Genomic DNA, 27,500 nt, shown 5'->3' with positions numbered 1-27,500 from the left:
AGTCTTATTTTAAAATTCAAGAGAGAGACAGAGACAGAGAGAGAACAAGTGATTTTCAAACTAGAAGATGCTCCTTCCTCAGTCTCGAATATCAGAAATAAGTGATTATTCCAATCAGTATGACCAATAAGTCACTGGTCATTTGAATTCACTAAATTGAAATATACACGAAGAATTACACTATAGCGTTTCTAATATTTCAATCTGAACTTGTATTCAATCTACTGGATTTCTATACGGAGAAAATACTGTATTCTTTTTCGAGAGGATGGGTGCACAGGATATCCATTGGAGAGAACAAAAACCCTCAATGACTGAAATTTTACTTTATTCTGCCAGACAAGTTATCACCCTAACATGCTGGACGGACTTTCCAAATAACGTTTACATTTTTATCACAGTAGTCCCTAATTCTTCCCTAAAATTCTTCAGAAGGAAAAATATTATTTTTGATCATATCTTCCATTTTTTTCCCTCCCTCCCTCAACCACTCTCTTATAGGCTTTGTTCTATCCTCTAGAATTGTTCAAAACCCCTGACGAAAAAACGAAAGTATTCCCAGACTATTAAGCAGAGTTGAGGGTGAAACTATTTTTAGTCACTGAGTACCTTTTCCTATGTAAATAAATCGGGGTTAAAAGTTCCCATCTTCGGGGAAAGTAAACGATTATCAGTGGACGACCAACCTATTATTAACTAAGTGGTACTAAAATATAGGAAACTTCAAGTGGACTGAATCTCGTTAACTCAGATGTATTATTATGTAAGGTGCCTTTTTGAATGAAAATGAAGCTTTTCTCAATGAAGAAAGTCTGAAGAGATCTTCCCATTTCATACTACAATTAAGCCAAGGAGAAAGAAAGAAAAAAGAGAAAAAAGGGGGACAGAGGGAGGAGAGGGGGGTGGGAGAGAGAGAGAGAGAGAGAGAGAGAGAGAGAGAGAGAGAGAGAGAGAGAGAGAGAGAGAATCAGAATCTAAGAATAGTTGAACCCTGCAGTGCAAAGATTTTATGTGAATTTGGGACTTTTATAAAGAAAAACTTAAGGAAATTTAGTAGACTTTTTAAAAATGTCACATAATTGGCCTACACTTTATGACGACATTTCAAGCAAAGATAATAATAATAATAGTAACAACAACAATTACTCATTACTGCTAATAAGCACAGTTGGAAGAGTGAGAAAGCATTTGCATAAACTTCTCGGTTGGTCTGCAACAGAACTGACCAAAGAATTCATAGCCATGAATATAGTGATCTGTGTTACTGAGTTATACTACGAAATAGAAAATACTGCACAGGAAGATCAGGATAGTTCTTTTACTCTTTCTCCCTTCTGCACTTCCCTCCTTCCAAGTAAACTTAATTTGCTTAACCACTACTAAAAAAAAAAAGACAAGTTTATAGAAAAAAAAAAACCTCACTCACCTCTTTTTAAATGTCCGGGGATAAAGTCAGCAACAATACAGAGTCACTGTTCTTAATCGTGGAAGTCTTCTAAGGGGGGCGGGGGGAGAGAAAGAAGGAAGAAGAAGAAAAAGAGAAGAGGAAGAAGAAGAAGAAGAAGAAGAAGAGGAGGAGGAGGAGGAGGAGGAGGAGGAGGAGGAGGAGGAAGCAACTCAACCTTCACTTTTGATCTTCATTATTATTAACTGAGTCCTTATAGTTATAAACAGGTTACAATAACGCCATAAAATATTTGAGTGACCCCCCCCCCCAAAGCCTCTTTCCCCCACAGGAGTAATGGAAAATGTCTCCGTTTCCACAGTACTCTAGCTATTGAGAAAGTCTCGAATTGCCCACTGGCGTTATGTCAGCCCTTCTACACACTATCTTTCTTTATATGTGAGGGCTGATTTCCCGCAGACATCATTGTTATGATGGCTCATTTAATCAAACTGTTTAATTGCTCCAGTAATCACTATCATCATCACAGGTACTCAATCATTCATCATTTTTGGAGGGCTTTATTGACCTCTGGAGCTCATTCCCCAGTCCTATTAAAATAGGGCCAAATTTCCCTGACTCGGCTTTGATTCATGTTAAAATTGAAATCTAAAGCTATTTTAAGTTTTTTTCAGAATCTTTAAATAAAGAGAAAAAAGTGGTAAGGAGTTTTATTTTTTTTAATAAACTCTTTCTTCCTATATGCCATAAAAGAAAAAGATCCTTTACATCCACCCCATTCCTCTTTTGGGGATGTGGGGTTCAAAGCCGAGTATTGGAGATGATACCACTTTCGGAACTAGGTTCAAAGTTGGGGAGGGACTCTGGTGTTCAAGGATAGTCTGTTTTAGATTTTATGTTCAGAGGACCGTGAACGACGGAGAGAGTTAGAGAAGGAATGAGAGAGAGAAAGAGAGCCCAAGAAAGGGGGGAGGGAACCAGAGAAAGAGAGGGAAGGGGGGCACACCAAACTCCAACAATCGATAGTTTGACCATTGCTCCTCCCCTAAACTTCAAGCCTTCGCTATGATTGATGATCCTGGGGAGCTCTAGTAATTGACTGTTCTGAGGTAAGGCTTGTTTTAACTTCAGGAAAATGATTGGACGAGGGAGCAGAGCAAAATTAGTTTCCACACAAACGGTGTGGGCTCTTTTTTTTTTAAACTTTTCCTTCTTGGAAAAGTTCATTTGGTGCTCAAGGGGGTGCACTATCCTCCTTAATGTGCTAAATCACCCCAACGTAATTAGCATTACTATTATAAAGCATTACCGAGTTAATACTTCAGCACATATTGTAGGACCACAACAAAGATAGGAAATAAGCTCCAGAAACATACATTTCATTTCTTCTCTCTTCCTCTCGTTTTTTTCCACCTTCTCCTGGAGTTGAAAGGCTCAAAAAAGGCACATGCAAATCAGATCTGCATCTCACCGGCGCTTTTTACAACTCAAAGTGAACTCGACTTTGTTAGCAACACGCGCGCGCGCAAACACACACACACACACACACACACAAACACACACACATACAAGACATACACGGACGCGCGCGCGCACTCACACTCACAAATCCTTTTTAAGACTGGCAGCCTCTACAGCAGAAACTAAAAGGTCTTCTCTCGCTTCTACCACCACCCGCACCACCTCCCCCGCGGCTACCAAACAGCACCAAGTGGTGGACGTCAGCGACACCTTTAATGGAGTTCGATGCGAGTACAGTTTGAGCTAAGATGTTGTCCTCTTGTCCTGGAAAATTAATATTTAAGAAGGTAATGAATCCACACGGGGGGAAAAAACAGCATTGTTGAAAATAATACTGTGGTAGAAACGCAGCACTCGGTTAAAATCGAGCTCGTTTCCTTAAAACGAACAAGTTAGCCTCTAAGGATGCCCCCTGGATTTTCGCAAAACATTCGTTGCTTCTGAAGGCAGAGGAGGGCTTGGGAAAAAGAGATTTAAATTGTTTTCAAAAAAAAGAGGAAAACCATGTAAAGCGTAAGCTAAAGCAATGCAAACAGAAGATATTTATGACTGGCCAAAAAAAAAAGCTAAAAATAAGTTTAAAAATCAAAACACATCTATGATTGTACCGTACTTTCTGGCTTTCTGCAGTTTTCCTCTCCCCTGCCTCTCTCTCCCTGTCTTTCTCCCCATGCATACATACACACTCTTCTTCCTCTCCCCCTCTCCTGCACAGTCTCCCTCTCTCTCCCCCTGTATGAAAAGGAACGCTGATTTGCTATGGGTATGATCTGTTGTGTGGCTCTCCCACCCACCCACCCCCACCTCCCCTCCTCCCTCCTCCTCCTCCCCATGTGGAGTAGAAGCAGTGCTGATTGCATACTCTGCATATCATAGGCTTTAGTCTCCTCTCTCCTCTCTCCCTCTCCCCTCTCCCTGTATGTCTCTGTTGTAGGACTGGCTATGGCCACCACGACTTCCGGGTTCCGTCATTTCATTCTCCCGCCGATCAGCGCTGCAAAACTGAGTCTCTTCTATAAGCCAGGCAGCAGCCAACCTGCCAACACTTACTGACACTCACTCATCTTACAGAGAGAAAGAGATCGAGAGAGCGAGAGCGATCGAGAGTGAGAGAGAGAGAAAGAGAGAGAGAGAGAGAGAGAGAGAGAGAGAGAGAGAGAGAGAGAGAGAGAGAATATCTACCAGGAAAGAGAGAGAGGGGAAGGAAGTCCAATTTTTGCAAACTATTCATTTTTTTTCTTTTTCTTTTTTTTTCCTGCCTTCCCTGCACAGTACTCTAAAGAGAGAGGATCATAACATAGGCATCCGGGGGGTAAAAGGGATTTTTTTTTCAAAACCACCAAAAAAGAGAAGCAGAAATCCCTCGAGGAGTTTTACTGGAAGAAAAAAACGGGTCTGAAAGATTCCTCCTCTCCTCTTCATCATCATCAACCATCATTCATTCACTACCTTGACATTCCCTGGCTTTGATTGACAGCTGGAGTGGCAAAAAGCCATGAGACACGACAGTTTGGTTACATGTGGGCTGCTGACGGGCCGATCGTAACCTTCAGTTCGGGGGCTTGACAAATTTTTTTTTTCGTCTTCATTTTCGTCTTTTTTTTTCCTTTTCCTTTTTTCTTTTTTTTTTTTTTTTGGTTTTGTTGTTGTTGCCAACAGAAGGGAAGAGGGGAGAAAAGGGGGAAAGAAGAGAGGAGGAGGGGGAGGAGGAGGTGGTGGTGGAGGAGGAGGAGGAGGAGGAAGAGCAGGAGGAGGAAGAAGAAGAGAAAAAAAGAAAAAGAAGAAATATCACAGGAAAAAAACTCTTCGTTGTTTTGCCTGGGCTTATTTTTTTTTTAATTGGAAAATCAGAAGTCTCCTTGGTTTGGGGGGAAAACCCAAGGAATCTTCAGCCTAAATCACTTTCTTAACCGGACTGGGATATTAAATATACGACACATCCAGGAGTTTATTGGAGCGCAGACTGATGGCGCAAAGGGTAGGTTTAAATCTCCAACACTTACCTAGATATAAATCCTCTCCTAAAAGGGGCCTGTCCGATGCCTCCTCTACAGAGCTGCTGCTGCTGCTCGCTGCTTGATGATGGCGGCCAGTATTTAAAAAAAAAATAGCAGCAAAATTATTCATCGGCTTCTTTTTTTCCCTCTTGTGCCTGTGTGTGAGTGCGCGCGCGTGTGTGCGTGTCTGGGCGCGCGTGTTAGAGCGGGTGTGTGAGCGGGCGAAAGGGCGAGTGTGTGCGTGTGTGTTGTGTGTGCAATTGTTACACGCTTTTTCCTCGCTCCAGCTTTTACCCCAGCAGCGCGATTCCCCTGTTTCTCCTGCTGCTGCTGCTGTTGCTGCTGCTCCCTCTGCTCAGTAGCACGGGCTGCAGAGGGAAGCTGCTGCCTAGACAATATTTTGCTGCTTGTTTTGTCTCTGAATTTGACAAGGACGCAGGGAATCCGCTGCTAAATAATGTTTCTGGTAACTTTCACGTTATTCCCTCCCAACCCCTCTTTGGCCCCTGCCCCCGGGGAGGGACTGGTTGTGGTCGTCTTCATCGTTGTTGTTGTTATTAGCGTTTTCTTTCCTTTATTTTGTTTCATTTCGGCTTTTGATTTATTGAATCTTTTGGATGGAAGAAAAGGGGGGTTAGGGGTGGGCTCGGGGGCTTCCCTATTCAGAGCAACTCCAGTTCTCCCTCGTTTCCTTTTTATCTCTTTTCTTCCTGTGGCCGAAGTGAAGCCTCCGCCTTGCTCCCCAGACCTTAAACTCTTAGCTCTCTTCCTCTTCTCTTGGTTTGTAGTTTTTTGGTTTTTTTGTTTGAACACACTTATATTATACATACATATATTTACAACTTTCAAGTCTGTTGTTTTGACTGCTTTTGTTTCTGTCTGCCTAACTCGTTTCGGTACTTCACTCTCTTCTGACTTTGTTGTCTGTTTTTTTTTAATCTCTCTCTCTCTCTCTCTCTCTCTCTCTCTCTCTCTCTCTCTCTCTCTCTCTCTCCCCTCGTCTTCCTCTCTTCTCTATCCTTCTGCCCTCTCTCCTCGTCCTCCTCTCTTCTCTTTTCTTTCTCTATCCCTCTGCCCTCTTCTCAATCTTCTTCCCCTTTCCTGACCCGTTTTGACAGTACGATGAGCTTCCCCATTACGGCGGGATGGACGGAGTAGGGGTGCCGGCTTCCATGTACGGAGACCCTCACGCTCCACGGCCGATCCCCCCGGTTCACCACCTGAACCACGGGCCGCCGCTCCACGCCACTCAACACTACGGAGCCCACGCCCCGCACCCCAATGTCATGCCCGCCAGCATGGGATCCGCTGTCAATGACGCCCTGAAGCGGGACAAGGACGCAATCTATGGGTAAACCCTATCTCCTGGGCCGAGTTTGCAGAATGGATGGGGTGGAGGTGCTAATTGTTTATATTTGGTGGGGGGCACTTGAGCTAGGAATGGAAAATGTAAGTAAAGGTAATTCTTGTCCCACGGAATGCAAAAGAGGTGGACGTGACCAATGAATTAGGTACAATTATCTTTCTCCCTACACAGAAGCCGGGTCACGAAGAACTATTCCCCCCTCCATCCCTTGTGATCCAAGGTGCGCTAATCTCTAGAAATTTGAGCGAGAGTCATTTTAATGTTTAATACTTCTGCTGAAAGGTTAAGTTTTTGTTCTTTTGGATGGATGGACCCTAACCAAAGAGGGGCCAAGGAAAAGGGGAAAGTTTCCTGCAAAATGAGGCACAACTTTTTTTCTTTTTTCCTGTTTCCTACGGAGGCTCTAGGAGTCACTAAATTAAACTGGAGCGAGGAGTCGGGTAGCTCCACTTGGCCAGGAAACCTAGATCCACTAACTTAGTTTGCAAATAAAAGGGGCAGACAAATGAACTCCGGCTATGAAATTAAAGGGACAGGAGTGTTGCTTGGCAAAAGAGAGAGAGAGAGAGAGAGAGAGAGAGAGAGAGAGAGAGAGAGAGAGAGAGAGAGAGAGAGAGAGAGAGAGGTGTTCTTGGGAGATGTATGAAAATTTCTCTAAATTTCTATTTCTGAGAGTTGAGAGGGAACTGGGGGAAAGAACGGGGTGTCCTATATCTGAAGTATAGTAACCATATACTGCCTCTTTTGAGGCCGAAAGTAAGGGGGGCAGAAGAGACGGGATGAGGGAGGTATTAGGGGATAGTTGGTAAACAGTAAGTTAGACCCTTAGCAAGAGACACACAGCATCCCATTGAAAAAGCGGAGTTAAAGAAACACAAAGAACAAAATATACTTTCCCAAAGTTAGTACAAGACCTTTTGTGAGTGTTTATAAACCCAGGGTAAAATATTTCTGTGAATGTGTGTGGGGGGGGCGGCGGAGGGGGGTGTCTTTCCAATGTGTTTTTTTTAACCAATATTATTATTACCTTGTCTCGTTATGTTACCTAGACAGCAAACAATTGTACTAAGAGGATTGAGGGGAAAATACTTCCTTGAAGTCCGTGTGTCTATATGTAGCTTCGTGTCTTTTTTGGTATCCCCTGAAAATAGGCCCTTTTAACAGATTTTGGTTCGACAATCTTTCCCTTTGAAGGTACAATATCACAGTAGTCAAGAGTTTAGGCTTTCTCTGTTATACGGGAATGGACCTGGATTAGCCCAGAACTACTGATAATGTGAGGTCCCTATTTGTTGATTGGGTTTAAGATGCTGCTATTTTTATTTCGTGGCAAAATGTCCGCGGGGCTACTCTGACCCTAGATAGTAGGAGTTTAAGCCAGTGGAAGTGGCTAGGGACTCAGCTTTCCCCCCACCCCCTTTCTACTTTCGGCATTGGCCCAGCTCACTGACGACACTTTAGGGCTGTGCAGAGCAATGAGTGTTTGTATATGAAACCCCCTCAAAACTTGTTGATTACAGTTCTTCCTCCTTCCCCCTTGCACCCCCATCTCTCTATTTGTGTGTCTTTGTGTGGTGCTACCCGTTAGGCACCCGTTGTTTCCTCTGTTAGCTCTGGTCTTTGAGAAGTGCGAGCTGGCGACCTGCACTCCCCGGGAACCCGGAGTGGCCGGCGGGGACGTCTGCTCCTCCGACTCCTTCAACGAGGACATCGCAGTCTTTGCAAAACAGGTCTAAACAATCTTGACCTATTCTTTCCTCCCTCCCCCCTCCCGCTATGGCCCTAACACTTTTGCACCCTCTCTTTCTATGGGCTTTACTTTTAAGGAGGATTGAAAAGGGGAGAAAAAGACAGAAACTCAATCTGACTCCTGCCTCCCCTCTTCTTTTCCATTCCCCTCTCCCTCCTCCCCACCTCAGAGCCTGGAGGCAAATTGGAACTCGAGATAAATGTGGGTGTTTGTTTTTCCCCCCAGCGAGGAATACTAGGGCTCGACCCTTGAATTAAAGTTGACCTACTTCTCATCTGGCGACTGGCTCCCTTCCTTACTAATAGCTACTTAATCAAGAATTGGGGTAAGGGGGTGTCAGTAGCCCATTGACTGAGAAAGTGGAAGTCCCTTTTCCCAAGACTAACCAGTGAAGGTAGAGAGATGAGAGAACCAAATCGGAACAGGATTAAAGGACAGAGAAAGTGAGTAATAATGGCCTCAGGCCTAGGTTGCAGATTGGGGGTTCCTGCTCCCCTCCAATGGCATCTGGGTCAGAAATTTTTTCCCTTCTGATCCTTACTCGTCGGATGGGCTAATTTGTTTCTCGTATTATGTCCTATTCCATTTTCTGTTCCCTACCCTTATTCACCTTTACACATCCCTTACAAGCAATCCTCAATTCATTCAGTTACAATGGTATAAAAGGGGGCCGTAATTTATGCTTATTTTCCTGCTTCTTATAGGTTCGCGCTGAAAAACCACTTTTTTCCTCAAATCCAGAGTTGGACAATTTGGTAAGGTTCACAATTTTAATGTGTTCCCTTTTCACTCCCCCAATCCCCCTTTCATTTTTCCCTAGTCCCATGATCTTTACTGTAGTTTCTGACATTCTCAATAAACTCCCCTTTGGGTACTTGAGAGCAAGAGATCGTTAAAAAATGGCAATTTAAAAAAAACGGGTGATCCTGTTAGGAGTCCCGACATTGAAGACTTTAGGGAAGTGACCGGAGAGAAAAGGGAGCAATACTAGAAGCCAGAAACCAGTAAGGGGGTCGTTTGGAGAGACCGGGAGCAAATCCGAAGAATAAGAACGGAATCCAACTAGCTTCACTTTCTGAGTTAACCAGAGAGAAGAGTAGCTACTTCCTTTGTATTGCAAAGGCCGCTTGCAGAGCCACGGTCAGCTAAAGCCTAGGAAGTAACTGCAGAGCGAAGTCGAGCTTGATGTGAGGGGGGAAGGGAGAAGACCTAGCAGATCAGTTTTAACTGCAATTCTTTTGCTAATTTGGATGATTTCAATATTAAAAGTACTTTAATCTTCTTTCAAAGATGTTAGCTAACTATTCATCTTAAGCATTTCCTTCTTTATCTTTCGAGTTGAAATTGCTTTAGTGTGCAAGTCCCAAAAGCCCTCTCTAGGGTGGGTGTTTTGTTTTCGTGCATTTGTGTGTTCTGGGGGTGGGAGGGTGAAAGGATAGAAAAGAGCAGAGAAGGAAAGGATAATGACACCAGACAGGCCTCAGGAAAACCCTGCTTGCTAGTAGGGACAACAAAATGAATATGAGGAAAAAATAATAAAGTGCCTAGCTTAGGTTCAGGTTGATCTGAAGGCTAGATAAAGCCTGACTAGTGAGTGAGCGGAAATTCTTGTCCATTTGGGCTCTACCCAGATTCCAAGATTTTAGGGATCATCCCTTCATCCTAGTCAAACCAATTTCCTTAACCCCTGTCCCCTCCTTATCCACTTTCCCATACCTAACTCCAATTTAAAAACTTTCTTTCAGATGATACAAGCAATTCAAGTACTAAGGTTTCATCTTTTGGAGTTAGAAAAGGTAAGCAAGAAGAGGGTGGAAATATTACAGTCTCCCTTGTCATCTTCAATTCCACCATGTAGTTGAGCTTTGATTTTTAAGAGACATTGGCCAGAGAGATTGGGCCCCAGGGGCATCTCTCTCAGAATTGATATATTGTAGTCAATGCTAGAAGATAATAGGGGCTGCCCCCAAACCATGCCAGTCTTCGGAGGCCTTTTCTTCAAAGTATCCTTTAGTCAGGTTCTTTATTTGGCAATGCAGAATTATTTTGAAATGCTGTAAACCATTGATTTAACAAGATACCCAGTTTTTCAGTATCACCATTAAACCCAACCCATCTCCTAACCAGTAAATGAATATAGATGCATATGGAATTATCTATCCATAGGTATTTATAATCTGTATATTTTGATCCCAGTTCAAACAACTCTGCTAGAAAGTTATGAGTAATATTTTGTTGAGTTATAAATTCTCTAGAGATCTTTTAGTTAGGTCTCAATTTTTAATATTTTGATATTATCTATGGGATTCATCTCTTAAAATCCCAGTTTGAACTTCTTATTTTTATTTCTTTTTCTTGCTTTTGTATTTTAACTTGTTATTTTGGATAGTCTCTGGAGAATAATATGTGCTTCAACAATTTCTCTATTGTTTCCTCGACTTTGACTATTATATCCTTTAATTAGAGTTACTCCTGGGATACCTCATATTGTTCTGTCTCAATATAACTTTGTATATTTCTCCTTTAAAACACACACACACACACACACACACACACACAAACACAGACAAAATTGAATAAAGCCCAAAACAGTGGTCATTAAAAAAAAAAAGCTTATGATGACCCTCCTTTTTTCCCCAAGGTCCATGAGCTGTGCGATAACTTTTGTCACCGGTACATTAGCTGTTTGAAAGGAAAAATGCCCATTGACTTAGTTATTGATGAGAGGGACGGCAGCTCCAAATCTGACCATGAAGAGCTCTCAGGATCTTCCACAAATCTAGCTGACCATGTAAGTCTTGTTGAACTCGTTGACATTCTGATATTTGAAAAGGTCCCTTAGGTGACTTGTATATATTACCTGCTGTAAAGTCTATATCCTTCCCCCTCTTCCCGTCTTTTTACTTTAAAAAAAAATGATCATGCTTCTGTGTATGCACAAAGATTTTGCTGCTTTGGGTTTTTTTTTTTGGAGGGTTTTGTTTGTTTGTTTCTTTTTTGATTCTTTTCCGTCTTCTGTACTTTCTCTATTGCCCTGGACAGGCTGTTTGTAGAGGCAGCAGAGTGATTTGCGATGATAATTTGTCAAGTTTCCTGAATCTGGGCAACTTGTAGTGTTAGCAAATTGTTTGATGTAGTGGCCGGTGTCTTTTCTGCCTTACCAACCCTATAATCTATGCAGCAGAGGAGGAAAATAGAGGCGAGAAAGCTGGGGAGGATGTGAAGAGAATTAGAGGTAGGGGTGCACAAAAAGAATTCTTTTAGGGGTAAAGTGAATGCTGATTTTTTTTTCTTTGCCATACAGATGACAGAATTGAGAACTATTGGCATTTACATTGTATATGTGGGGGGGGGATAGAGGGGGCTCACTGAACAGAGTTTTCAGTGCTTTTGCTCTAAAACAACTTATTGTCAGAATATGGACTTATTGCCAAATAAATGCCTGAAGCATCTTCATAATAAAAGATAGTAACCTTGATGAACCAATTATTAGCAATGTATTACAGAAAGCTGGAGAGAATTATGATTGGACAACCAGAGGTTAGTGGTTGATTTTAACACTTTAACAGTTGGTGAAGGAGTAGAGTGGGTATAGTAAAGATGCACTTGTGTTTGTCAGGCAAGGGAAGGAGGTTTCTTCCTATTCTCTGTTTTTTTTTTCAATCTATTTTGGAACAGATCTAGTGAATCTGATGCTTTAAAAAACATATGTAGTGAGACTGGAAATTTGAAAAAGCAATAAGAAGAGAGATTGCAGCTGGTAGTGAAGGAAAGAGTGGCTAGGTTAAAAAAGAGTGGGTGTGAGCTACAATTTATTTATAGGAACCTAGCCTTGGGGGTGGGGAGAAGGGGTTTACACAGATTAGATTCAATTGAACTCATAACTTAAATGATATAGTCTCACAATCTAGTGGCTGAAATGTTAATTTAACACTCAGCGAACTTAAGCCCTGAAAATTATTCTTTTGAAGTAGTGTGTCTCTTCCCTCATTCTCCTCCATTCCTATGGGTTAAGATTAGAGAGATTTGAATTCAAGAAGAATGAGCCTTCTACAGTTGCCCTCCCCATCTCCACTACTTTTTTTTTGGGGGGGGGGGAAATGAATATTTGAATTGAATATGAATTCCTGTATATGTGAATTAATTTCTATTAAACACGTGTGTGTGTGTGTGTGTGTGTGTGTGTGTGTGTGTGTGTATAATGAATTTAGTATCTAACCTTTATACTGGATGTGAGGTAAGATTAAGAACAAGATAATTTTTTTTTAAATCTCTAGATGAGTTAGTGAGATAGATAAGTTCTGAGACAAATCCAACTATGTCCAAAGTTTCCTAAACTATTTCTTCTATTGTCTTTTGATGGCGGGGGGGGGGGGGGGGGTAGACTGGGGAAAAGGAAGGTTCTTAAAAATCTATTTTACATTTTGAATATATTAAGTGAAATCAAATGTGTTATGGTTGTGACTGAAAGTTTATTTGCTGATCTGCTGTATGATTTGTGAATGTGGTCTATGAGGCATGACACTGGTTTCCAAAATGTGTTTGTTTGTTTTCCCTGCTTCATGACCCAAAATCTGTATGCATATGTATTATTAGGAGAATGGCGACAGAGAGGCTGCTTCAATTGCAGAATTGGAGAAGTACATTGGTCCTGTACAATAAAATCTTGTCTTACTTCTTTTAAATGCATCTTAACTTGTTGGCTTTATAGTACAGGTTCTTGGAAACAGTTTTCTCAAGAGGCTATGTAGACATGAAACATGCTTTTGTTTGTATTGAAGAAATTAAATGGACTAAGCTGTTTAAGATTTCACCTTATATCAAGAGACTATTATAATATTTAATATTTAAAATTTAAATTAATATACCACCATAAAGGGACTACTTTGGATATTATGATTTTAATGATTTAACAGTATTTTAGCTAAAAAAAAGAATTCTGCATATTGGCTATAGTATTGTCACTTTCACCCACCCACCCCTCAAAAAAATAAAAACAGACACAAATGTAAGCAAACATGACAAATGATTTATCTCAAATTCTTTACCATTTGTCTCCTCATTCTCAAAGAGATAAGCCATAACTTTACCTCCCCACCTCATTATTTGTTTGGAAATGAAACAATAATCCGACTCACTATCACCCTGTGCATCACACAATGATATTTTTATTCAATGATTCCTGACAACTTAAGATGTTGGGTGATAGGGGTGAACAATCATCTCTAGATTCTCTGAAACCTCCATTTGCTTCATTTGGAAAGTAGTTTTATGCAACGTGTACATTAATTGTCCTACTTTCTGGGACTATAACACTACACTCCCCCCCCCCCCAGGGCAAATATTTACTTTCACATCAGATTTCCCTCCTTCTCCAGGCCTCCCTCTTTCCCCCACCCATTTCCAGTACTAGAAAAACCTTCCCTGAGATAACACCTGAAAAGTAAAACCAGTCAAAAATTCTGCACGCAAATGTGTCCAATTTGAATTTCCACGATTATTTTTTTATTTGCTTTCATATACATATTTAATAAATTGCCTCAAGCTGGATTTTAGTTGGTGAAAGTTGGCATTGGGGTGATGAGGAGCCACTTCAGAAGGACAGAGACAACATGTTGTTTTTCCTGTTTTATCTGTTGGCCCACAGTTCTGATCCACTGAGTTTCCTCATAGTTTTATTTGCACTTGAAATACTGAGAGCATTTCAACTTATTGGCTATGAATAATGACAGCTAAAAAGAAATGTAGTTTAATTTGTTGTGTGCCAAGGTTTCTCTTGTGGAGGTGACAGTTTGTGACAGCTGTTTGACACCCCCAAAACACATACACCTCTATCTTATTAAGTGTTATGCAGCTACACTGTGTCCTTGTGTGTGTGTGTGTGTGTGTGTGTGTGTGTGTGTGTGTGTGAGAGCACGTGCATATAGGAATACATGAGTGTGTGTCTGTGTGTTGTGGGAGGTGTGGGGAGGGGGGGCAGCAGAGGAATATTAGGTACTGATACAGCTTTCAATAGTATTCCAGTTACCAGATATTAAAATAGAAATGAATCAAAATAAATGAAAAAAATATAAGAAGAACAAGTGTTACTGGGTGACTTTTAAGAGTGATTTTTATATATTGAGTATATCCTTTTGTGAACTCAGCTACTACCATGCTAAACTGCCTGACTTCATAATTTTATATAAAAACTAATCTCTGCAGAAGTAATATATATAGATGCATTGAAAGCACAAGAATAATAGTTTTTCATGTAATAATGAATATATTGAATTTATCTTATTGAAAACTAGCATAATAAGCATTGAAGGGTCTAGGAAATTTGGAAATCAAGCAGTATCTATTCAAATCACTGGAAATTTTGGTTATCACTCCTTTATGTTTAGTAAATATAATAACACATAATTATCATTTGCATTTTTAACACTGTAATTATTTTTTAAGTGTTCAAAAGTATTAGCTGCAGGTAGGAAACAGGCAATTATAGTCACACTCTGGCTAAACCTGAACATTAGGGGAGGAAAGATAAAGGGGAAAGAAAGAAAAAAAGAACTGGACTCCAGGTGCAGCTCATGTCAATTTTCCCAGTCATTCATATTTATCATATTTATAATAAACATGTCAAAAAATCAATTTATAAAAAAATAGATCCTACTTGAAAACTCTCTTTGCTATTGAATAACTATGACTTTTTCAGTCTGTAATATTTCAGAAAACTTGAAGATATTTTTGTTTTATTTCGCACAGTTTTTTTTTCTTTTGACAAATGAAATATAGTGATTTCTTCCTGAGTCAAGTCAGAGCTTGCTTAATATTAGTGTAGTTATATATATTAGGTAAAACCCACTATATTTTGATATATAAAAGAAAATACATTCAATCAGTTAATTGCAAGGACCTTAATTGATTTCAATTCCATTTTAAATATTAATATCAAAATTCATGTTAACATTTATATTTTGAGTTTAACATATGTTAGTCTTATATGAAATAATATCTCTAAATATATATATATATATATATATATATATATATATATCAAATTGCAGTTATTTTTTTGAGGCTTTTCAAACTGATGGGGTTCTAGAATATGAACGACCTCTTTCTGAGATAAAAGTTCAAATGAACTTTATTTGTACTGCTTTATACAAGCAAGGGTCCTGAGATAAAATTTTGCTGAAAACTCTGTAGGAAATAAAATTATTTAGGTGTTCCTGTTGTTTTGTTAAACATCAAAGCAAAGGCAGATAAGCGCTATGATTAAAAAATAATGCTAACACTTTCACTTACCAAATATCTTAAGTTCCTCATAAATTAGCTTTGATAAAGTACTATAGGTGGTTTAGGAGAACATTAGTAGTGTTCCACCTATGGGTCAACATGTAGGCATGCCTCAATATATGTTTAGGGAGGTGAAGGAGGATACTTAAAGATCTGATAGTCAATAGCTTTCATGTCAATTTCCTGTCAAGTATAATTACACTATTTAAATCATTAAAGGTTATGAGGTTGAGGGCTTTTCAAAAATGTAATTGTGATCAGATGATCTCAGACAAAGTTTCACTTGACAACAGCTAGTTGGACACTGTTTAAAAACTGTTTTTTATTAGCTCATTTTGTTTCTTATATTCAGCTGAATTATTCTAGGGGAAGGTAAAAAAAATTCTGTGTAATATCTAATATATATCAAAATATAAGTCATTTATCCCTTCAAGGGCCATTTCTATTAAATGGAAGGGTTATTCATGGATTATCCTGACTTTATGATAGTTGGTGGCTTATTGACAATATCTCACTTATTTAACCCTGATTTAGGGTGGAGATAAGTAAATGAGAGAAGACTCAAGAAATATTTATAGTCTTAAAGGAAATTTCACATTTTTGAAGTCTCCAATAGTTGTTCCTAGAACTCCTATCAAGTTCAGAGTTATGGAACTGGGAAATTTTTAATCTATTTATTTTAATCTGGCTGAGAATATTTGCCAATAATTTATAGAAATAAATACTTTAAGATATGAGATCTGCAGCGTTAATCTTAATTTTTTTTTCCTCTTTGTATTTGTGTTATGCAGGAGGAACAAAATTTGTTAGAGGACCAACTTTGTTTGATATTATGCCTTCTTGCCTTTTATTATAAACAGATATATCAAGTTAAATCAGAGTTTTCCATGCTCCATTTGCTTATTGAAAATATCTTTCCATATGTTTACTAATTGCTGTTTACCAAGCAGTCCTTAAGAATCCATATACTGAATAACTTTATTCTATTTTCCAAAAGCACATACAACTTTTGTTTTGATGTAATATATTATGGCATAACTATGGAGCCTAGAAAAAAGAATGCATCTTAACATTTTTTGTTAAGAAAAGTTTTTGCCTTCATAAGAATTACATTTAAACTTGTGTATAAGATGAGTTTGCAAATATCTTAGGTCTTGTGGTACAGACATATCAGTTTCTTTTTTCTGAAGAAGGATACCTTTTTTACATTTTTAGATTTTCATTTATGCAAAAGCCTTGCACTTTTTGATCCATTGTCCTTTGGAAATAGATGAGGAGTGTTAAATAGTTTAAACAAGAAGATCTCTGTGAATAACTAAGACTTAATTAGTATTGCATGTAGCAAACATACCTGAGAACAACTCTTCCACAGGAATGTTTTATAATAGTCTAAAATGCTTAAAGTTTTCAACAGATCTGCAGCATCGGCAAAAGACAAGCACATCAGATTTGCTTCATCTGCCTAGAGACTCTTGTCCTCTCCATGCTCTTTTCTAGATTTAGCAAAATTCAATGATCGTGCTAAATCAATTTTTTTTAACTTTCAAGGGAGAAAACACTGGCAAAATTGTGTTTCCTTGGGAAGACTGTGTGTGTAAATGAGAAACAGCGGATAGCAGCAGAGTGATCTCCTGTGGCCCTGTGACTACAAGCTTTTCCCATATTGTCTCCTGCTTTTATATTAATTACAACTTGCATTATCAGCTGTGAGTCTGTAGCCCAGCAAATAGAAAATACTGCCCCTTGAGACCTAGCTTCTTGTATCTATTTTCCATCTCTTTCTGTTGTGCTCCACTCAGTATTCACTGCTTTTTCCTGGTAACACTGCTCTTTAATGCAATTATAAGGAGAGTACCATATTTGACTCCCAATTATTAAAACCACTGGGAATAGAAACATGTACTCTTGGCTTTGTGTATCTTCACAATATAAGGTTATGCTTACTGATGAACTACCAGGTATATACTCATACACATTTACATATGTGTGTACATAAATCATACATGTGATCATACATGTATACAATGCAGTATGTATTAATAGTTTTGTATAATTTACATTGAATGTGATCATTTTCCCTTTAATCTTCAATGTATACATACATAAATTATAGAGATATCTATATCCATCCATCTAAATCCATTCACAGTAATCTATGAAATGAAAGCAAATTGATATGTCTATCAAGAGCAATATTGTTAGGAACTATATTTTCTGTATGTAATTTTTGTTTCAGGAAACACAAAACTTCTGCATATCATTGGGCAGGAAGCCAGGAATTTGTTCTTAAGGGATATAAACTTAGGGAAAAGAAAAAAAGGAGTTGAGATAGACACAAATATTTCAATCTAAGAATGAATGGTATTGAGGTAATAGGACATGCTTTGTCTGTTCATATTGTTTACAGTCTTTATACCACCAAGGAGAAGCTTAATTTACCAGATCTTCAAAATCTTTCTCTGTGTATGATTACATCACTGGCTATAGCTAGAGGGAACAACTTATGGTCTAAGCATGAGCTTTGAAGACCTAACATCTCTAGAGAACCACAGGTTCAAATTTTTAGGAGTGACTTGTTCTTCATTCTTTCAGAGTAGATAAATGTCATATGATTTAGTGTTTGACAGTCTCTAAAACTAGCCCTCAGGATACTTTAAAGCATTTTATGGATGCCAAACACCTTAGGATACTTTATAGAACAAGGTGTTTTGGTTGCTTCACTGTTGTTTAGTAGAGGGAGGAAGAGAGAGAAAAGAGGGAACATAATGAGCTTTTGTGAGCTTCAACAAATATGGAAACTGACTGAAAACTTAAGGTAACTGGAAGCCCAACTCATCTTTAGGTCTCATTCTATTTGAAAGTCATTTTGACTCATGTAGACTTTTTTTTCTTTCTTTTTCTTAACTAAACATTGCCAAATTGTTTTCCTCAAGAAAACTGTCTCAAAAAATCTGATGAGCTCTAAATCAATACAGTCTGTCTTTTTGAAATATGGCCTTCCAACACTGGTCAAAACTCAACTCTGACTAGTAGAGACAAACAAGTGTTTTACATGGTGGAAAGTCTTTAACAATTCATTTCAAACCAGTCGACTTTTCAAACTCAGAAGCCTGCAATGGCTATATTTGAAAGAATACATAATTGTGATTGGATGACATTTGCCTTTAAATGTAGTTGAGGTGTTAGTGGTTAATTATTGTCATTTTCTTTGGGGTAAGAGGCTTTTCTAGCAACTCACCTAATCTAAGGATCTACAGTACTTAACATCAACTGCTGTACAAAATAAAAGAAAATTAGCTTAGATGAATATGTTGCAGATGATACATTTTTCTATAAGAAAGATTCTAGCTCAATGTTATCGCAGGGTTAAACTCATGCCAGGCTATTGTTTCTTTCCTTTTTTCATGTAATTCTTCCAGTTCTTTATCTGATTACCATCAGGCAAACAGCTGACTCTAAAAGGCTGCCGAGGGATGAAGAGCCCCTGTCTGCAGTTTGCCTTCAGCTTGAAGCTATTTGAGTGGTTTCCTAACTCAGAGATTAAAAAGAAGAGCTCATAGGCACAACTTTGTCTTAATCTAAGCAGTAGAGAGAAACTTGTTTTGGTTTCCATTTCATTTCCTTTTGTTGTTTCATTCCCCTATCTTATTTTTATGTGTATGTATATGATTTATACTATATCCATATAGCATGTATATTCATGACATTTCTGCTTTATGATTTTTCCTTTGTTCTCATTTCTGCTTGAAATTACTTAGTGGTGGTCATGAGACTTTGTTATTGTTCTTTTTTTTTTAATATATATAGCTATCATTCCCCTTCCATAAAGTTTTTGGGTTAGTTTAATGAATCAAAAAAAAAAATTCTCACATTAATACCCAAACTACTCTTTCCCATTATTTTATTTTGTTTTTGTATGTCTTTCCAGTCTTTTTGACAGTTCTTCAAAGAAAAAACAGGCTTGTTAGTTGTTTTTTAATAAAAAGATATTATGTCTAAGCTCGTGAGAGAACTTTTTAGTTCTGTACTTTACAATGCTGATTTGATGTAGAAACCAAACCTTGTCTAGATTTTTTAAAAATCAAATAGATGAACTATATATAGTAGCAGTTTGGTGAGATTACTTTCAGATGGCTCCAAATATTTACATACAGTGTATAAATAGCATGTGTATACTTGCCTGAAGCTTTATTGATTGATTTATGTAGGAATGGGCATCATTTCCTAAGGTTGGCATTATTGTTGGGATTCTCTTTGAGGAGCTGCTGAGGGAATGTCTCTGAAAGTCACAGCCAAGTGCTTAATTTAGGTTGTCGCATACAGGTGACAAGTCGTACAGGTCCAGCCCTAAGGCTGATCTGTTTCATGTGTTCTTAGTCTCTTTTTCTGCCAGAGGAAATTCCATCTCTTGCCTGCCTTCATGTGGTGCTGATAAAGCCTTTCCTGTACATTAGAATTCCTGTTTTCCTTTAAGCAACAGCAGGGTATTGGGAATGATCAGGAAAGGGGAGGAGGACCAGGAGGAGAATACACTCACTAAAAAGTAGCACTGAGCTATTACTTATTTTCCTCACTTTTCCCCTTTAGATAAGTATACCTTCTCCCTTCTATAAAACTAGAGGAGGGAAAGCTTAAAATCAACTGGGTGGCTAGTATGTGGAGAAGTGGATATTCTTGCTATCTTCCTAGTCTGGATCTTATATATATTCTCATTTTATTGTACCTTAACTATATTAACACTGAAAGAAATAAAAGAAACAAGCACATATGTGTATATGTATATATGTATTTATTTGTGTTTTTATGTATATATGTATAAATATATATATGTTTGTATGTATATATATATATGTATATATATATATATATATATACATATAATATCACCTGAACACATTCTTTTAAGTTCACTTATAAGTGATTATACCTGAGGTATTGTTTGACATAATTCACAGTTAATTTTTCAGAAAATCATTTTTTAAAAAAGTTGCTGATTTTTTTTTCCTTTCCAACAGCATAACAGTTTGGAATTCTCTACAACATTTCAGAATGTTAAAATATTGGAAATATGATCAACTTTCTGGAAGTTGGATCTCTTGGTTAATACCTTAAGGGAAATGTGACTTGAATTTTTCAAAGCAATTCTTTTTTTCCCTTCTATTTTTCTGTGTACCTATTGAAGATATATAGTGCAAGTGTGGCATCAATATAGTACCATTTGGCAAATACTAATGTATTTCTCTCTCTCTCTCTCTCTCTCTCTCTCTCTCTCTCTCTCTCTCTCTCTCTCTCTCTCTCTCTCTCCCCCCCCCCCCAACCTTGATCCCCTTCCTACTCTTTGCTCCTTTTGTCCTCATTTATGACTGGAATCAAAACTGTGGGAAAAAAATTGCTTGGCATCCTGATCAGAACCCTTCATCTTGGAGAGACCATGATGATGCAACCTCAACACACTCAGCAGGCACCCCAGGGCCCTCCAGTGGGGGCCATGCTTCCCAGAGTGGAGACAACAGCAGTGAGCAAGGTAAAAGGTCAAACATTTTCCTTGTGCAAAGTAGGCATGACTAAAATAATTTTAACATTTTATGATATCAGTACGTCTATGCTAGTGTAAACACAAAGTGGCAGTCAGGAGAGTTTATTCAGCTTTAATTTAGGGAAAGAGTATTTCCTTTTTTAAAAACTACTTTACTTTTAAAAAATAAAATTTCATAGTGAGATTTTTTTAACCTTATATTGCAAAAAACAATTGATTATTCTCTGCCTTTTTTTTATAAATTTGGTTTCCTATAGTTTGTTTTTATGTGGTATAAGTAAAGTAACAGACCCATTTTCTAGCTGAGATGCAGTAATTTGCATTATTCTATAAGTAGTAAATTTAGCTTGTAATATTAATTATAAAAGACTTCTTTATTATTAAGTGATTAAGCCTATAAATCATAGAAGAGGCAAAAAAAAATCTGTTCTTACTTGTTTTGAAGTGCTTCACAATTTCTTTCTATGGAATCCAGTATGTAGGAGGTTAATTTAGAATTCCTACAAATTATGTTCCAGTTTACATTTCATTGACCCTAAATGGTTGGGATGTTGACTATGGCTCCAAACCCTAAAAGCCAAGGCAACCAATGGTGAGGGAAGATGACAAAGTTTAATTCAGAATATATATATCACTATTGCAAATTTACCAACTAGACATAGAGCAACTATCTCTTGATAGAAATGACTCTTCCTTGGGTAAAATGGTAATTTAAGGGAAGATGCATTATTGAAGGTAGGCCAGAAGAGGATATAGATTTTACTTTTAAATATTTTACACTGGATAGTGTCTGATCTTCTAGGGCTATTTCATTTCTATTATGACTATGTTTATGGCCCCAATATTTAAGCATTAGATAGGCTTCTGAATAGAGGACAGGTTAATAGCTTGAGCTGTCATCTCCTGTGTATCCCAGTATAAGTGGGGAGCATGAAGGGATGCCTTCATTTCTTCATCCTCTGGAGTATGCCTTTGTACCACTGTTGTTCTCGGAGAATGGTAGCGGTTGGAAAACTCTCCTTTCTAAGAGAAAATAACTTGTGAATGGCTTAAAAGATATTCAAATTTTAAGTAGATTTTTAAATAGTCTAGACATGAAATAGAGAAAAATGTCTTAGGTAGTAAATTGTGAAACATATTAATGTTTTTAGTAGTGGGTGCCCACATTGTAGTATATCTGGGAGGGAAAAACTAAACTATATGCTATATTGATTCATCAGTCTAAATATCTGCCACAAGCACTTACCAAGGTGATTATGAGTCAGAGCCATGTGTGCATAGCAATGCCCTTTTAAGTAAGTTCAATGTTATTGTTATCCTTTTCTTTGCCCTCCCATCCTAAAATAAAGGCTATTTGCAGACCTAGAAAGGGTTAAATGTATCTATTAATTAAATACAACACTCTAAACATTCTACAAAAGAGGGAAAAAAGAGAAGCTGATTTAATGGTCTAATGAGGCCATCTTCCAGAGACTTGTTTTGTGTGTGGCTTGCTTTGACCTTTCGCTTTGCTCAGGAGCCCAGTGCTTCATTTTTCACATTCTTGCAATTACGTTAACGCTTCAAGCATTTCTGACTCCAAGTCAGCTAGCAACACCAGGCATAACTCAACACTGTGAGTTTTTCTCCTCTCTGTAGATTCATTAACAGGTCACCAAGGTCCCAACTGAAATTTAAAACTGACTGGTTCTGTTGGGTTAGTTGAATTATGGCAAAGGAGATAGCAGGAAGGGGGCTGAGACAAGAGGAGGAGAAAGAGAGAAGACCCTAGGGTTTGGGGCAGAGAATACTTGTGTAAACCGCTAAGGTATATAGCTTTATCATTCCAACTATTTATTTTTTTGTCAGGGATAATAAAAAACTTCAGTATGTTTTAGGTGACTATTTCCCTTATTTGGAGGGTAACACATTCAACTATGTTCTAGGGAAAGAAAATCTAGAAGCCTTGAATATTAGCACCAACTTATTCAGTGCTGATAGATTTGATTCCTGTAGGATTTGGTTTCTTTTAATCATATCTTGGTTGGATTAAAATTGGATATGATAGCTTATATGCATAAGAACTGGGACATCAATAATCTTTGCCATACTACAGTTTAGAGAAACAGTGTCACCATTAGAAAATAGAGTCTAGTTTACCATGGGGAATTTTGTACCTGGTTCACCACTTTAATTGTTCCACACTTAGCTGTTAGCTGTTGGACATCAAAAAGTAGCCACAGGAAAGAATGTCATTTAGGTTTTTATTTTTTAAGAGTAGATTCTGATTAGATTCTGTGCATGTGTGTGTGTGTGTGTGTGTGTGTGTGTGTGTGTGTGTGTGTCTATGTTTGTGTGTGTATGTCTGTGTGTCTGTGTACCATACTTGATTAAACATTGCAGTAGAAATGTCTGAAATAGTGGTCTTTATAATAGTTGCTATTTGGGTCCTCAGAATTGTTCAAGGTAGCTTTCTGTGGGAAAGATTAATTATCTGCTTCAGGGCAAAGTCAACAGAGATATTGACTGAAATCACATGCGTTTATCCTAGGTTAAATCTTAGGGTTGATGCATAATGCAAAACTTAGGTTGGGAGTTTTTGGCCCTTTGTATTAAACATTATAGTGTACGACTTTGCAAACCTACTTTGTAGTCCAGAAAATTTTCTTCGTTATTCAAAATTTATTAGCACAACAGGCATATGGGAATCTGCAAAATGATTCAGTTTCAAAACAAATTATGATAAACAGGAAAAATAGGAATGAATTGTACTAAATACAATGTTTTCATACACATTTTAAATTAAACTTTAATAGCCATATGTTATAAAACAATACATGCATTTATGTTGCTATATTATTCTTTTGAATATTTTTGCTATATTGATTGCATGCATATCTCTCATTTATAATGTCAAAATACCTCATTTTATGACCTGATAGTGAAAGAGCTATGGTTACACAGGTGAAAGGTCATCTTTCCCCACCCCCACCCAACCCCCAGATTCCATGCTCTTACAACAAACCAAAAGGAAAAAGCTCACATTTTCAAAACAAGGGAAAAAAGAAGAAACTTCACAGCATAGGAAGTCTCTCTGGAAGTATATCATTTTAAGAACTACCCCATTCTTAATAGCAAACTAAATAGATTATAAACCAGATTTTACATGTGTAGTGACTTGTCTTCCTTCAAGAAGGTTTATGAAGGCAATTTGCCTTATTATCTACTTAAAATGTAGAAAGAAATCTAGCTTTTCAGGAACAGAACTGGGCTTTTGATCACATTTTCTAGACCCTGGGAAGTCATTTTTTCCTCTTTGTCTCTGGGTCCTTACCAGTAAAATTGTGTTGTTAATACTTGGAGACTCTATTTCAGCATCAGTTCCTTTATATATCATTGGTTGTTTTGACTAAGTAAGGACTTTGAAGTAGACTCCTTGTTCATAGAGTACTATGAGAGACTTGGATGAAAGGCACGATATATGTACAAAGTATTATTATTATTATTGATGTGTATGTGTAACTCCCATTAACATTGATGGGAGTTATGCATGTGAATTGGCAGGAGAATAGACCCCTCAGTGTTTAGAGCACATGAAATTTACATTTTTTCCACTGCCGTAATTGAGATGTTGACAAATTGGAGAATATTGATGAGCCTTTGTTTTAAGTATTTTGTGCCAAGTTTGTTTTATTTTTCCTGGTTTGAACAATGGTGTGGGTTCAGCAGCAATGAATAAAAAGGGTAGTATAAAGATAACTTTGTATTTCAATATTTTGATGTGCCAATATGAAATAAATTGTCTTAGGCAAATGGAATATGCTGTTTTAATCGTTAGCTATGCATGAAAGAAAAATTGATGTTGACATCTTTGCTGTAAAATCGTTGTAATGGGGCCTTCCTTACAATTCATTTTTGTAAAATTCATTTTGTACATTTTGCAGCAATTGAACAATCCCTGCACTGTGAATAGGCAGGATTCCCAGAAATACCGAGACAGTTGGCCCAGTAACTGCTGAGCTCACACTGCACGCCACACGCACATTAACCATGCTGTTGCCAGATCCAGTTTAGCCTCAATACATTAACATTTAAGCACCCACCCATCTCTTTCCTTTCAGTATACAGTATTATATGAGCCAGCACATCCCTCCCCCCACCCCACCCATTGTTACCTCACTCACCATTTATGGATCCATCTATCATCCAGTCAATGGGGCAAAAAATTTGTAGTAAATCTTTTATATATTTATTTATTGTATAGTTTTCTTGTCATTATATTGTTGAACTCTTCAAACATGCCTCACTTTATGAAATTTAAGACTTAAGAGTTGAGTTTCTAAAATATTCTAAAATGTAGCTTAGCTCTTTCAACTCAAGTTCTATAGGTAAAAAAGAAATTAGTGGATTTTTTCCCTTCCCACTGAAAAGATACTGGTTATTAAAAAAAAAAAAACTTATTATGTGCCCTAAGTATGTTCTAGTGGGATTTCTTATTCATCCTAGGAAAACTTTCTCAATGGAATGTTTTCATAGTGGTAGGAATCTCTTTAAAATAACCCTAAATACAATATGACAGATGCCATCTGGCATAATCTTTTGCAAGTTGCTTTTAACTTTTATTTTTCCTACAGCTAAGTTCATTCAAAGCTGGTCACTTACTGTAATGATAGAGTAAAATTTTTTTCTTCTACCTATTCCTATTTGCACCAAAATGATCAGCCAAGGAAATAAATGAACAACACTGATATTTGTCTTTTATCCCCCCCCATCCTACTTCCACCCTTCTTCATATAAAATAGATAGAAGTCTCTTCCTTTCTCCTCTAGTCAGACCACCAAATATTTTCTGACTGTCCTCTGGGAAAATCATAGTCATGGCTATTAGAAATCAAATAAAACACTGATAATTAAATACTCTAACATGTAAAAATCTAATGCTTTCTGGAGCTGTTGCTAATTTTGAGTAATTTTTTCCTGTTTTCATTAACTTAGTTGAAAAATCTAGTGATGGAATCTCTGGGTTTTTTTTTTAAACTTAGTCATGTAAAGGGATGTCTCCTGATGCCAGTTAGAGTTTAATTTAGAGTAGTAATTAAACTTGAATACTGCCTCATAAACAAAAGATAAACAATAAACCAGCCACGTTCCCTGCTGTTTCATAGCTTTCCTTCCCAGATGTTTTAGCCTGATAATTTTTACACAGTGAACTACCTCGTATGGAGTTTTGTGGACAGAGGTCAAAGATGAGTTCTTTGAAATAGGTTTTTTTTTTGGGGGGGGGGTCCTTTTTCAACCAAAGAGTCAATAGACTTTCCATCATTTAGATTAAAAAAATTCTGAGACACTGAATGAAACTTCTAATTGACTTTGTAACCAAGTTCACTTTTCTTAAAGCAGATGTGCTCCTTAAAATCATCAGTTCATTCTCTACAATTTTTTATTTTATATTTTTATGCTTCAGAAGTACTTTGATAATAAATTTCATTTTAAGGGGGGGGATAGTAGTGGGAAAAGGAGCAGATTTTTATTTAAGTGTTCCATTGATACTAAGAAGCTAAAAAAAGAGGTTGGCAGTATTTTTTTCCTCTTTAAAATCTTTTAACTTTCCTCCAGTTTCTCCACAACTTCCATCTCTGTTTTTTTTTTTAATATGTTCTTTTAGACTACTAGAAATCTTGTGTCCATTTCTGGACCTTCCCTGTCAGACATGATCTTTCTAATTGTCAGGTACCAGTAGACCGTTCAAATGCAGAAGCCATGTTATTTTCACTGGGTGGGGTAATTACTGAAAGCTGAGAATAGCTGCACTAAAGACAGAGGGATACTTTCATGATCCCATTAGCATAAGAGTGGGTAAATTATTCATGCGAAGTGAGGATTCTATGGGGAAAAGTATAGTTAATGCACATAGTTTTTAAATGTATCCCTTTCTGCTCTGAGACTAAATTCTTGTTGGATTCAGTTCTCAGACGTTTACGGGAAAGCTCTAGTGGCATGTTAGATGCCGTTCATCTCTCTCTGTTTGCAGCACTCTCAATAGAGACCATCTGGCAAAGATCCAAAAGGTGATTAAACAAAATGATCAGCTCTTGTTGCTGTGTTACATGTCCAATACTCTGGATTAAAAAACATGACCCGCGACAGTCAGCTAGCATCCTTCCTCTCCCCACCCAATCCCTCCTCCCATTCCCCGTATAAGAATTCAGATGGTCCACAAATGTCTATGCCATCTTTGTGTCCTTATGGCCCATAATCATGAACAGGTTGTGTGAATGGTTCTTTCTGTAGCACTGTCTGTTCCCAGCAGCATAGAAGCATTTCATATTAATTGGGTCAGTCTAATGTTCATATTGACATGGGGAAGGATTACTAAAATTTATTCTTATAGCAGACAATGAAGATATATGTGCATGTATGCATGTGTGTGTATGTGTGTGTGTGTGTGTGTGTGTGTGTGTGTGTGTGCTTTCTGCCATGAGGGAAGAGGGATCTGACAACTGGCTTGTGCAACTGATTAATTTTCCTCGAAACTGGAGAAAATCAAAGCATGAAAAACAAAACAAAAAAAAAAAACCAACTGTCATTCTTTGAAAACAGTGTACAACCCTTTAAAACCAAATAGAATGGTTTGGGGGTGGGGGAGGGTTAAAAAGGTTGAGTATA

General features: G+C 37.7%; 1 protein-coding gene and 1 long non-coding RNA gene across 15 annotated transcripts in view; one reads left to right on the top strand and one right to left on the bottom strand.

Annotated features, from left to right (window-relative positions):
* The window catches only part of LOC141522006 (uncharacterized), a 32,346-nt gene extending 28,653 nt beyond the window's left edge, over nucleotides 1-3,693 (bottom strand). Inside the window, exon 1 of one of the 3 annotated variants that reach the window (XR_012478102.1) lies at nucleotides 1,427-3,693. This is a non-coding gene — a long non-coding RNA (uncharacterized LOC141522006). The remainder of the gene's footprint in view (nucleotides 1-1,426) is intronic. The other 2 variants (XR_012478104.1, XR_012478103.1) reach the window with 2 other exon arrangements.
* MEIS2 (Meis homeobox 2) overlaps nucleotides 2,879-27,500 on the top strand; it is a 219,467-nt gene continuing 194,845 nt past the window's right edge. For 4 of the 12 annotated variants that reach the window (XM_074235061.1, XM_074235059.1, XM_074235067.1 and 1 more), the window contains exons 1-7: nucleotides 4,650-4,904; nucleotides 6,042-6,274; nucleotides 7,878-8,019; nucleotides 8,744-8,794; nucleotides 9,785-9,835; nucleotides 10,681-10,830; nucleotides 20,730-20,844. In XM_074235061.1, coding sequence (XP_074091162.1) covers nucleotides 4,893-4,904; nucleotides 6,042-6,274; nucleotides 7,878-8,019; nucleotides 8,744-8,794; nucleotides 9,785-9,835; nucleotides 10,681-10,830; nucleotides 20,730-20,844 — 754 coding nt within the window. In that variant the 5' untranslated portion in view covers nucleotides 4,650-4,892. Of the gene's footprint in view, nucleotides 3,214-4,649; nucleotides 4,905-4,937; nucleotides 5,390-6,041; nucleotides 6,275-7,877; nucleotides 8,020-8,743; nucleotides 8,795-9,784; nucleotides 9,836-10,680; nucleotides 10,831-20,729; nucleotides 20,845-27,500 lie in introns of those variants that run through there. The other 8 variants (XM_074235062.1, XM_074235060.1, XM_074235068.1 and 5 more) reach the window with 3 other exon arrangements.

This window comes from Macrotis lagotis, chromosome 4, assembly GCF_037893015.1.
Source record: "Macrotis lagotis isolate mMagLag1 chromosome 4, bilby.v1.9.chrom.fasta, whole genome shotgun sequence".
NCBI classification, from domain to species: domain Eukaryota; kingdom Metazoa; phylum Chordata; class Mammalia; order Peramelemorphia; family Peramelidae; genus Macrotis; species Macrotis lagotis.
The sequence above is the reverse complement of the archived record's forward strand: the minus strand, read 5'-3'. Positions and strand labels throughout refer to the sequence as shown.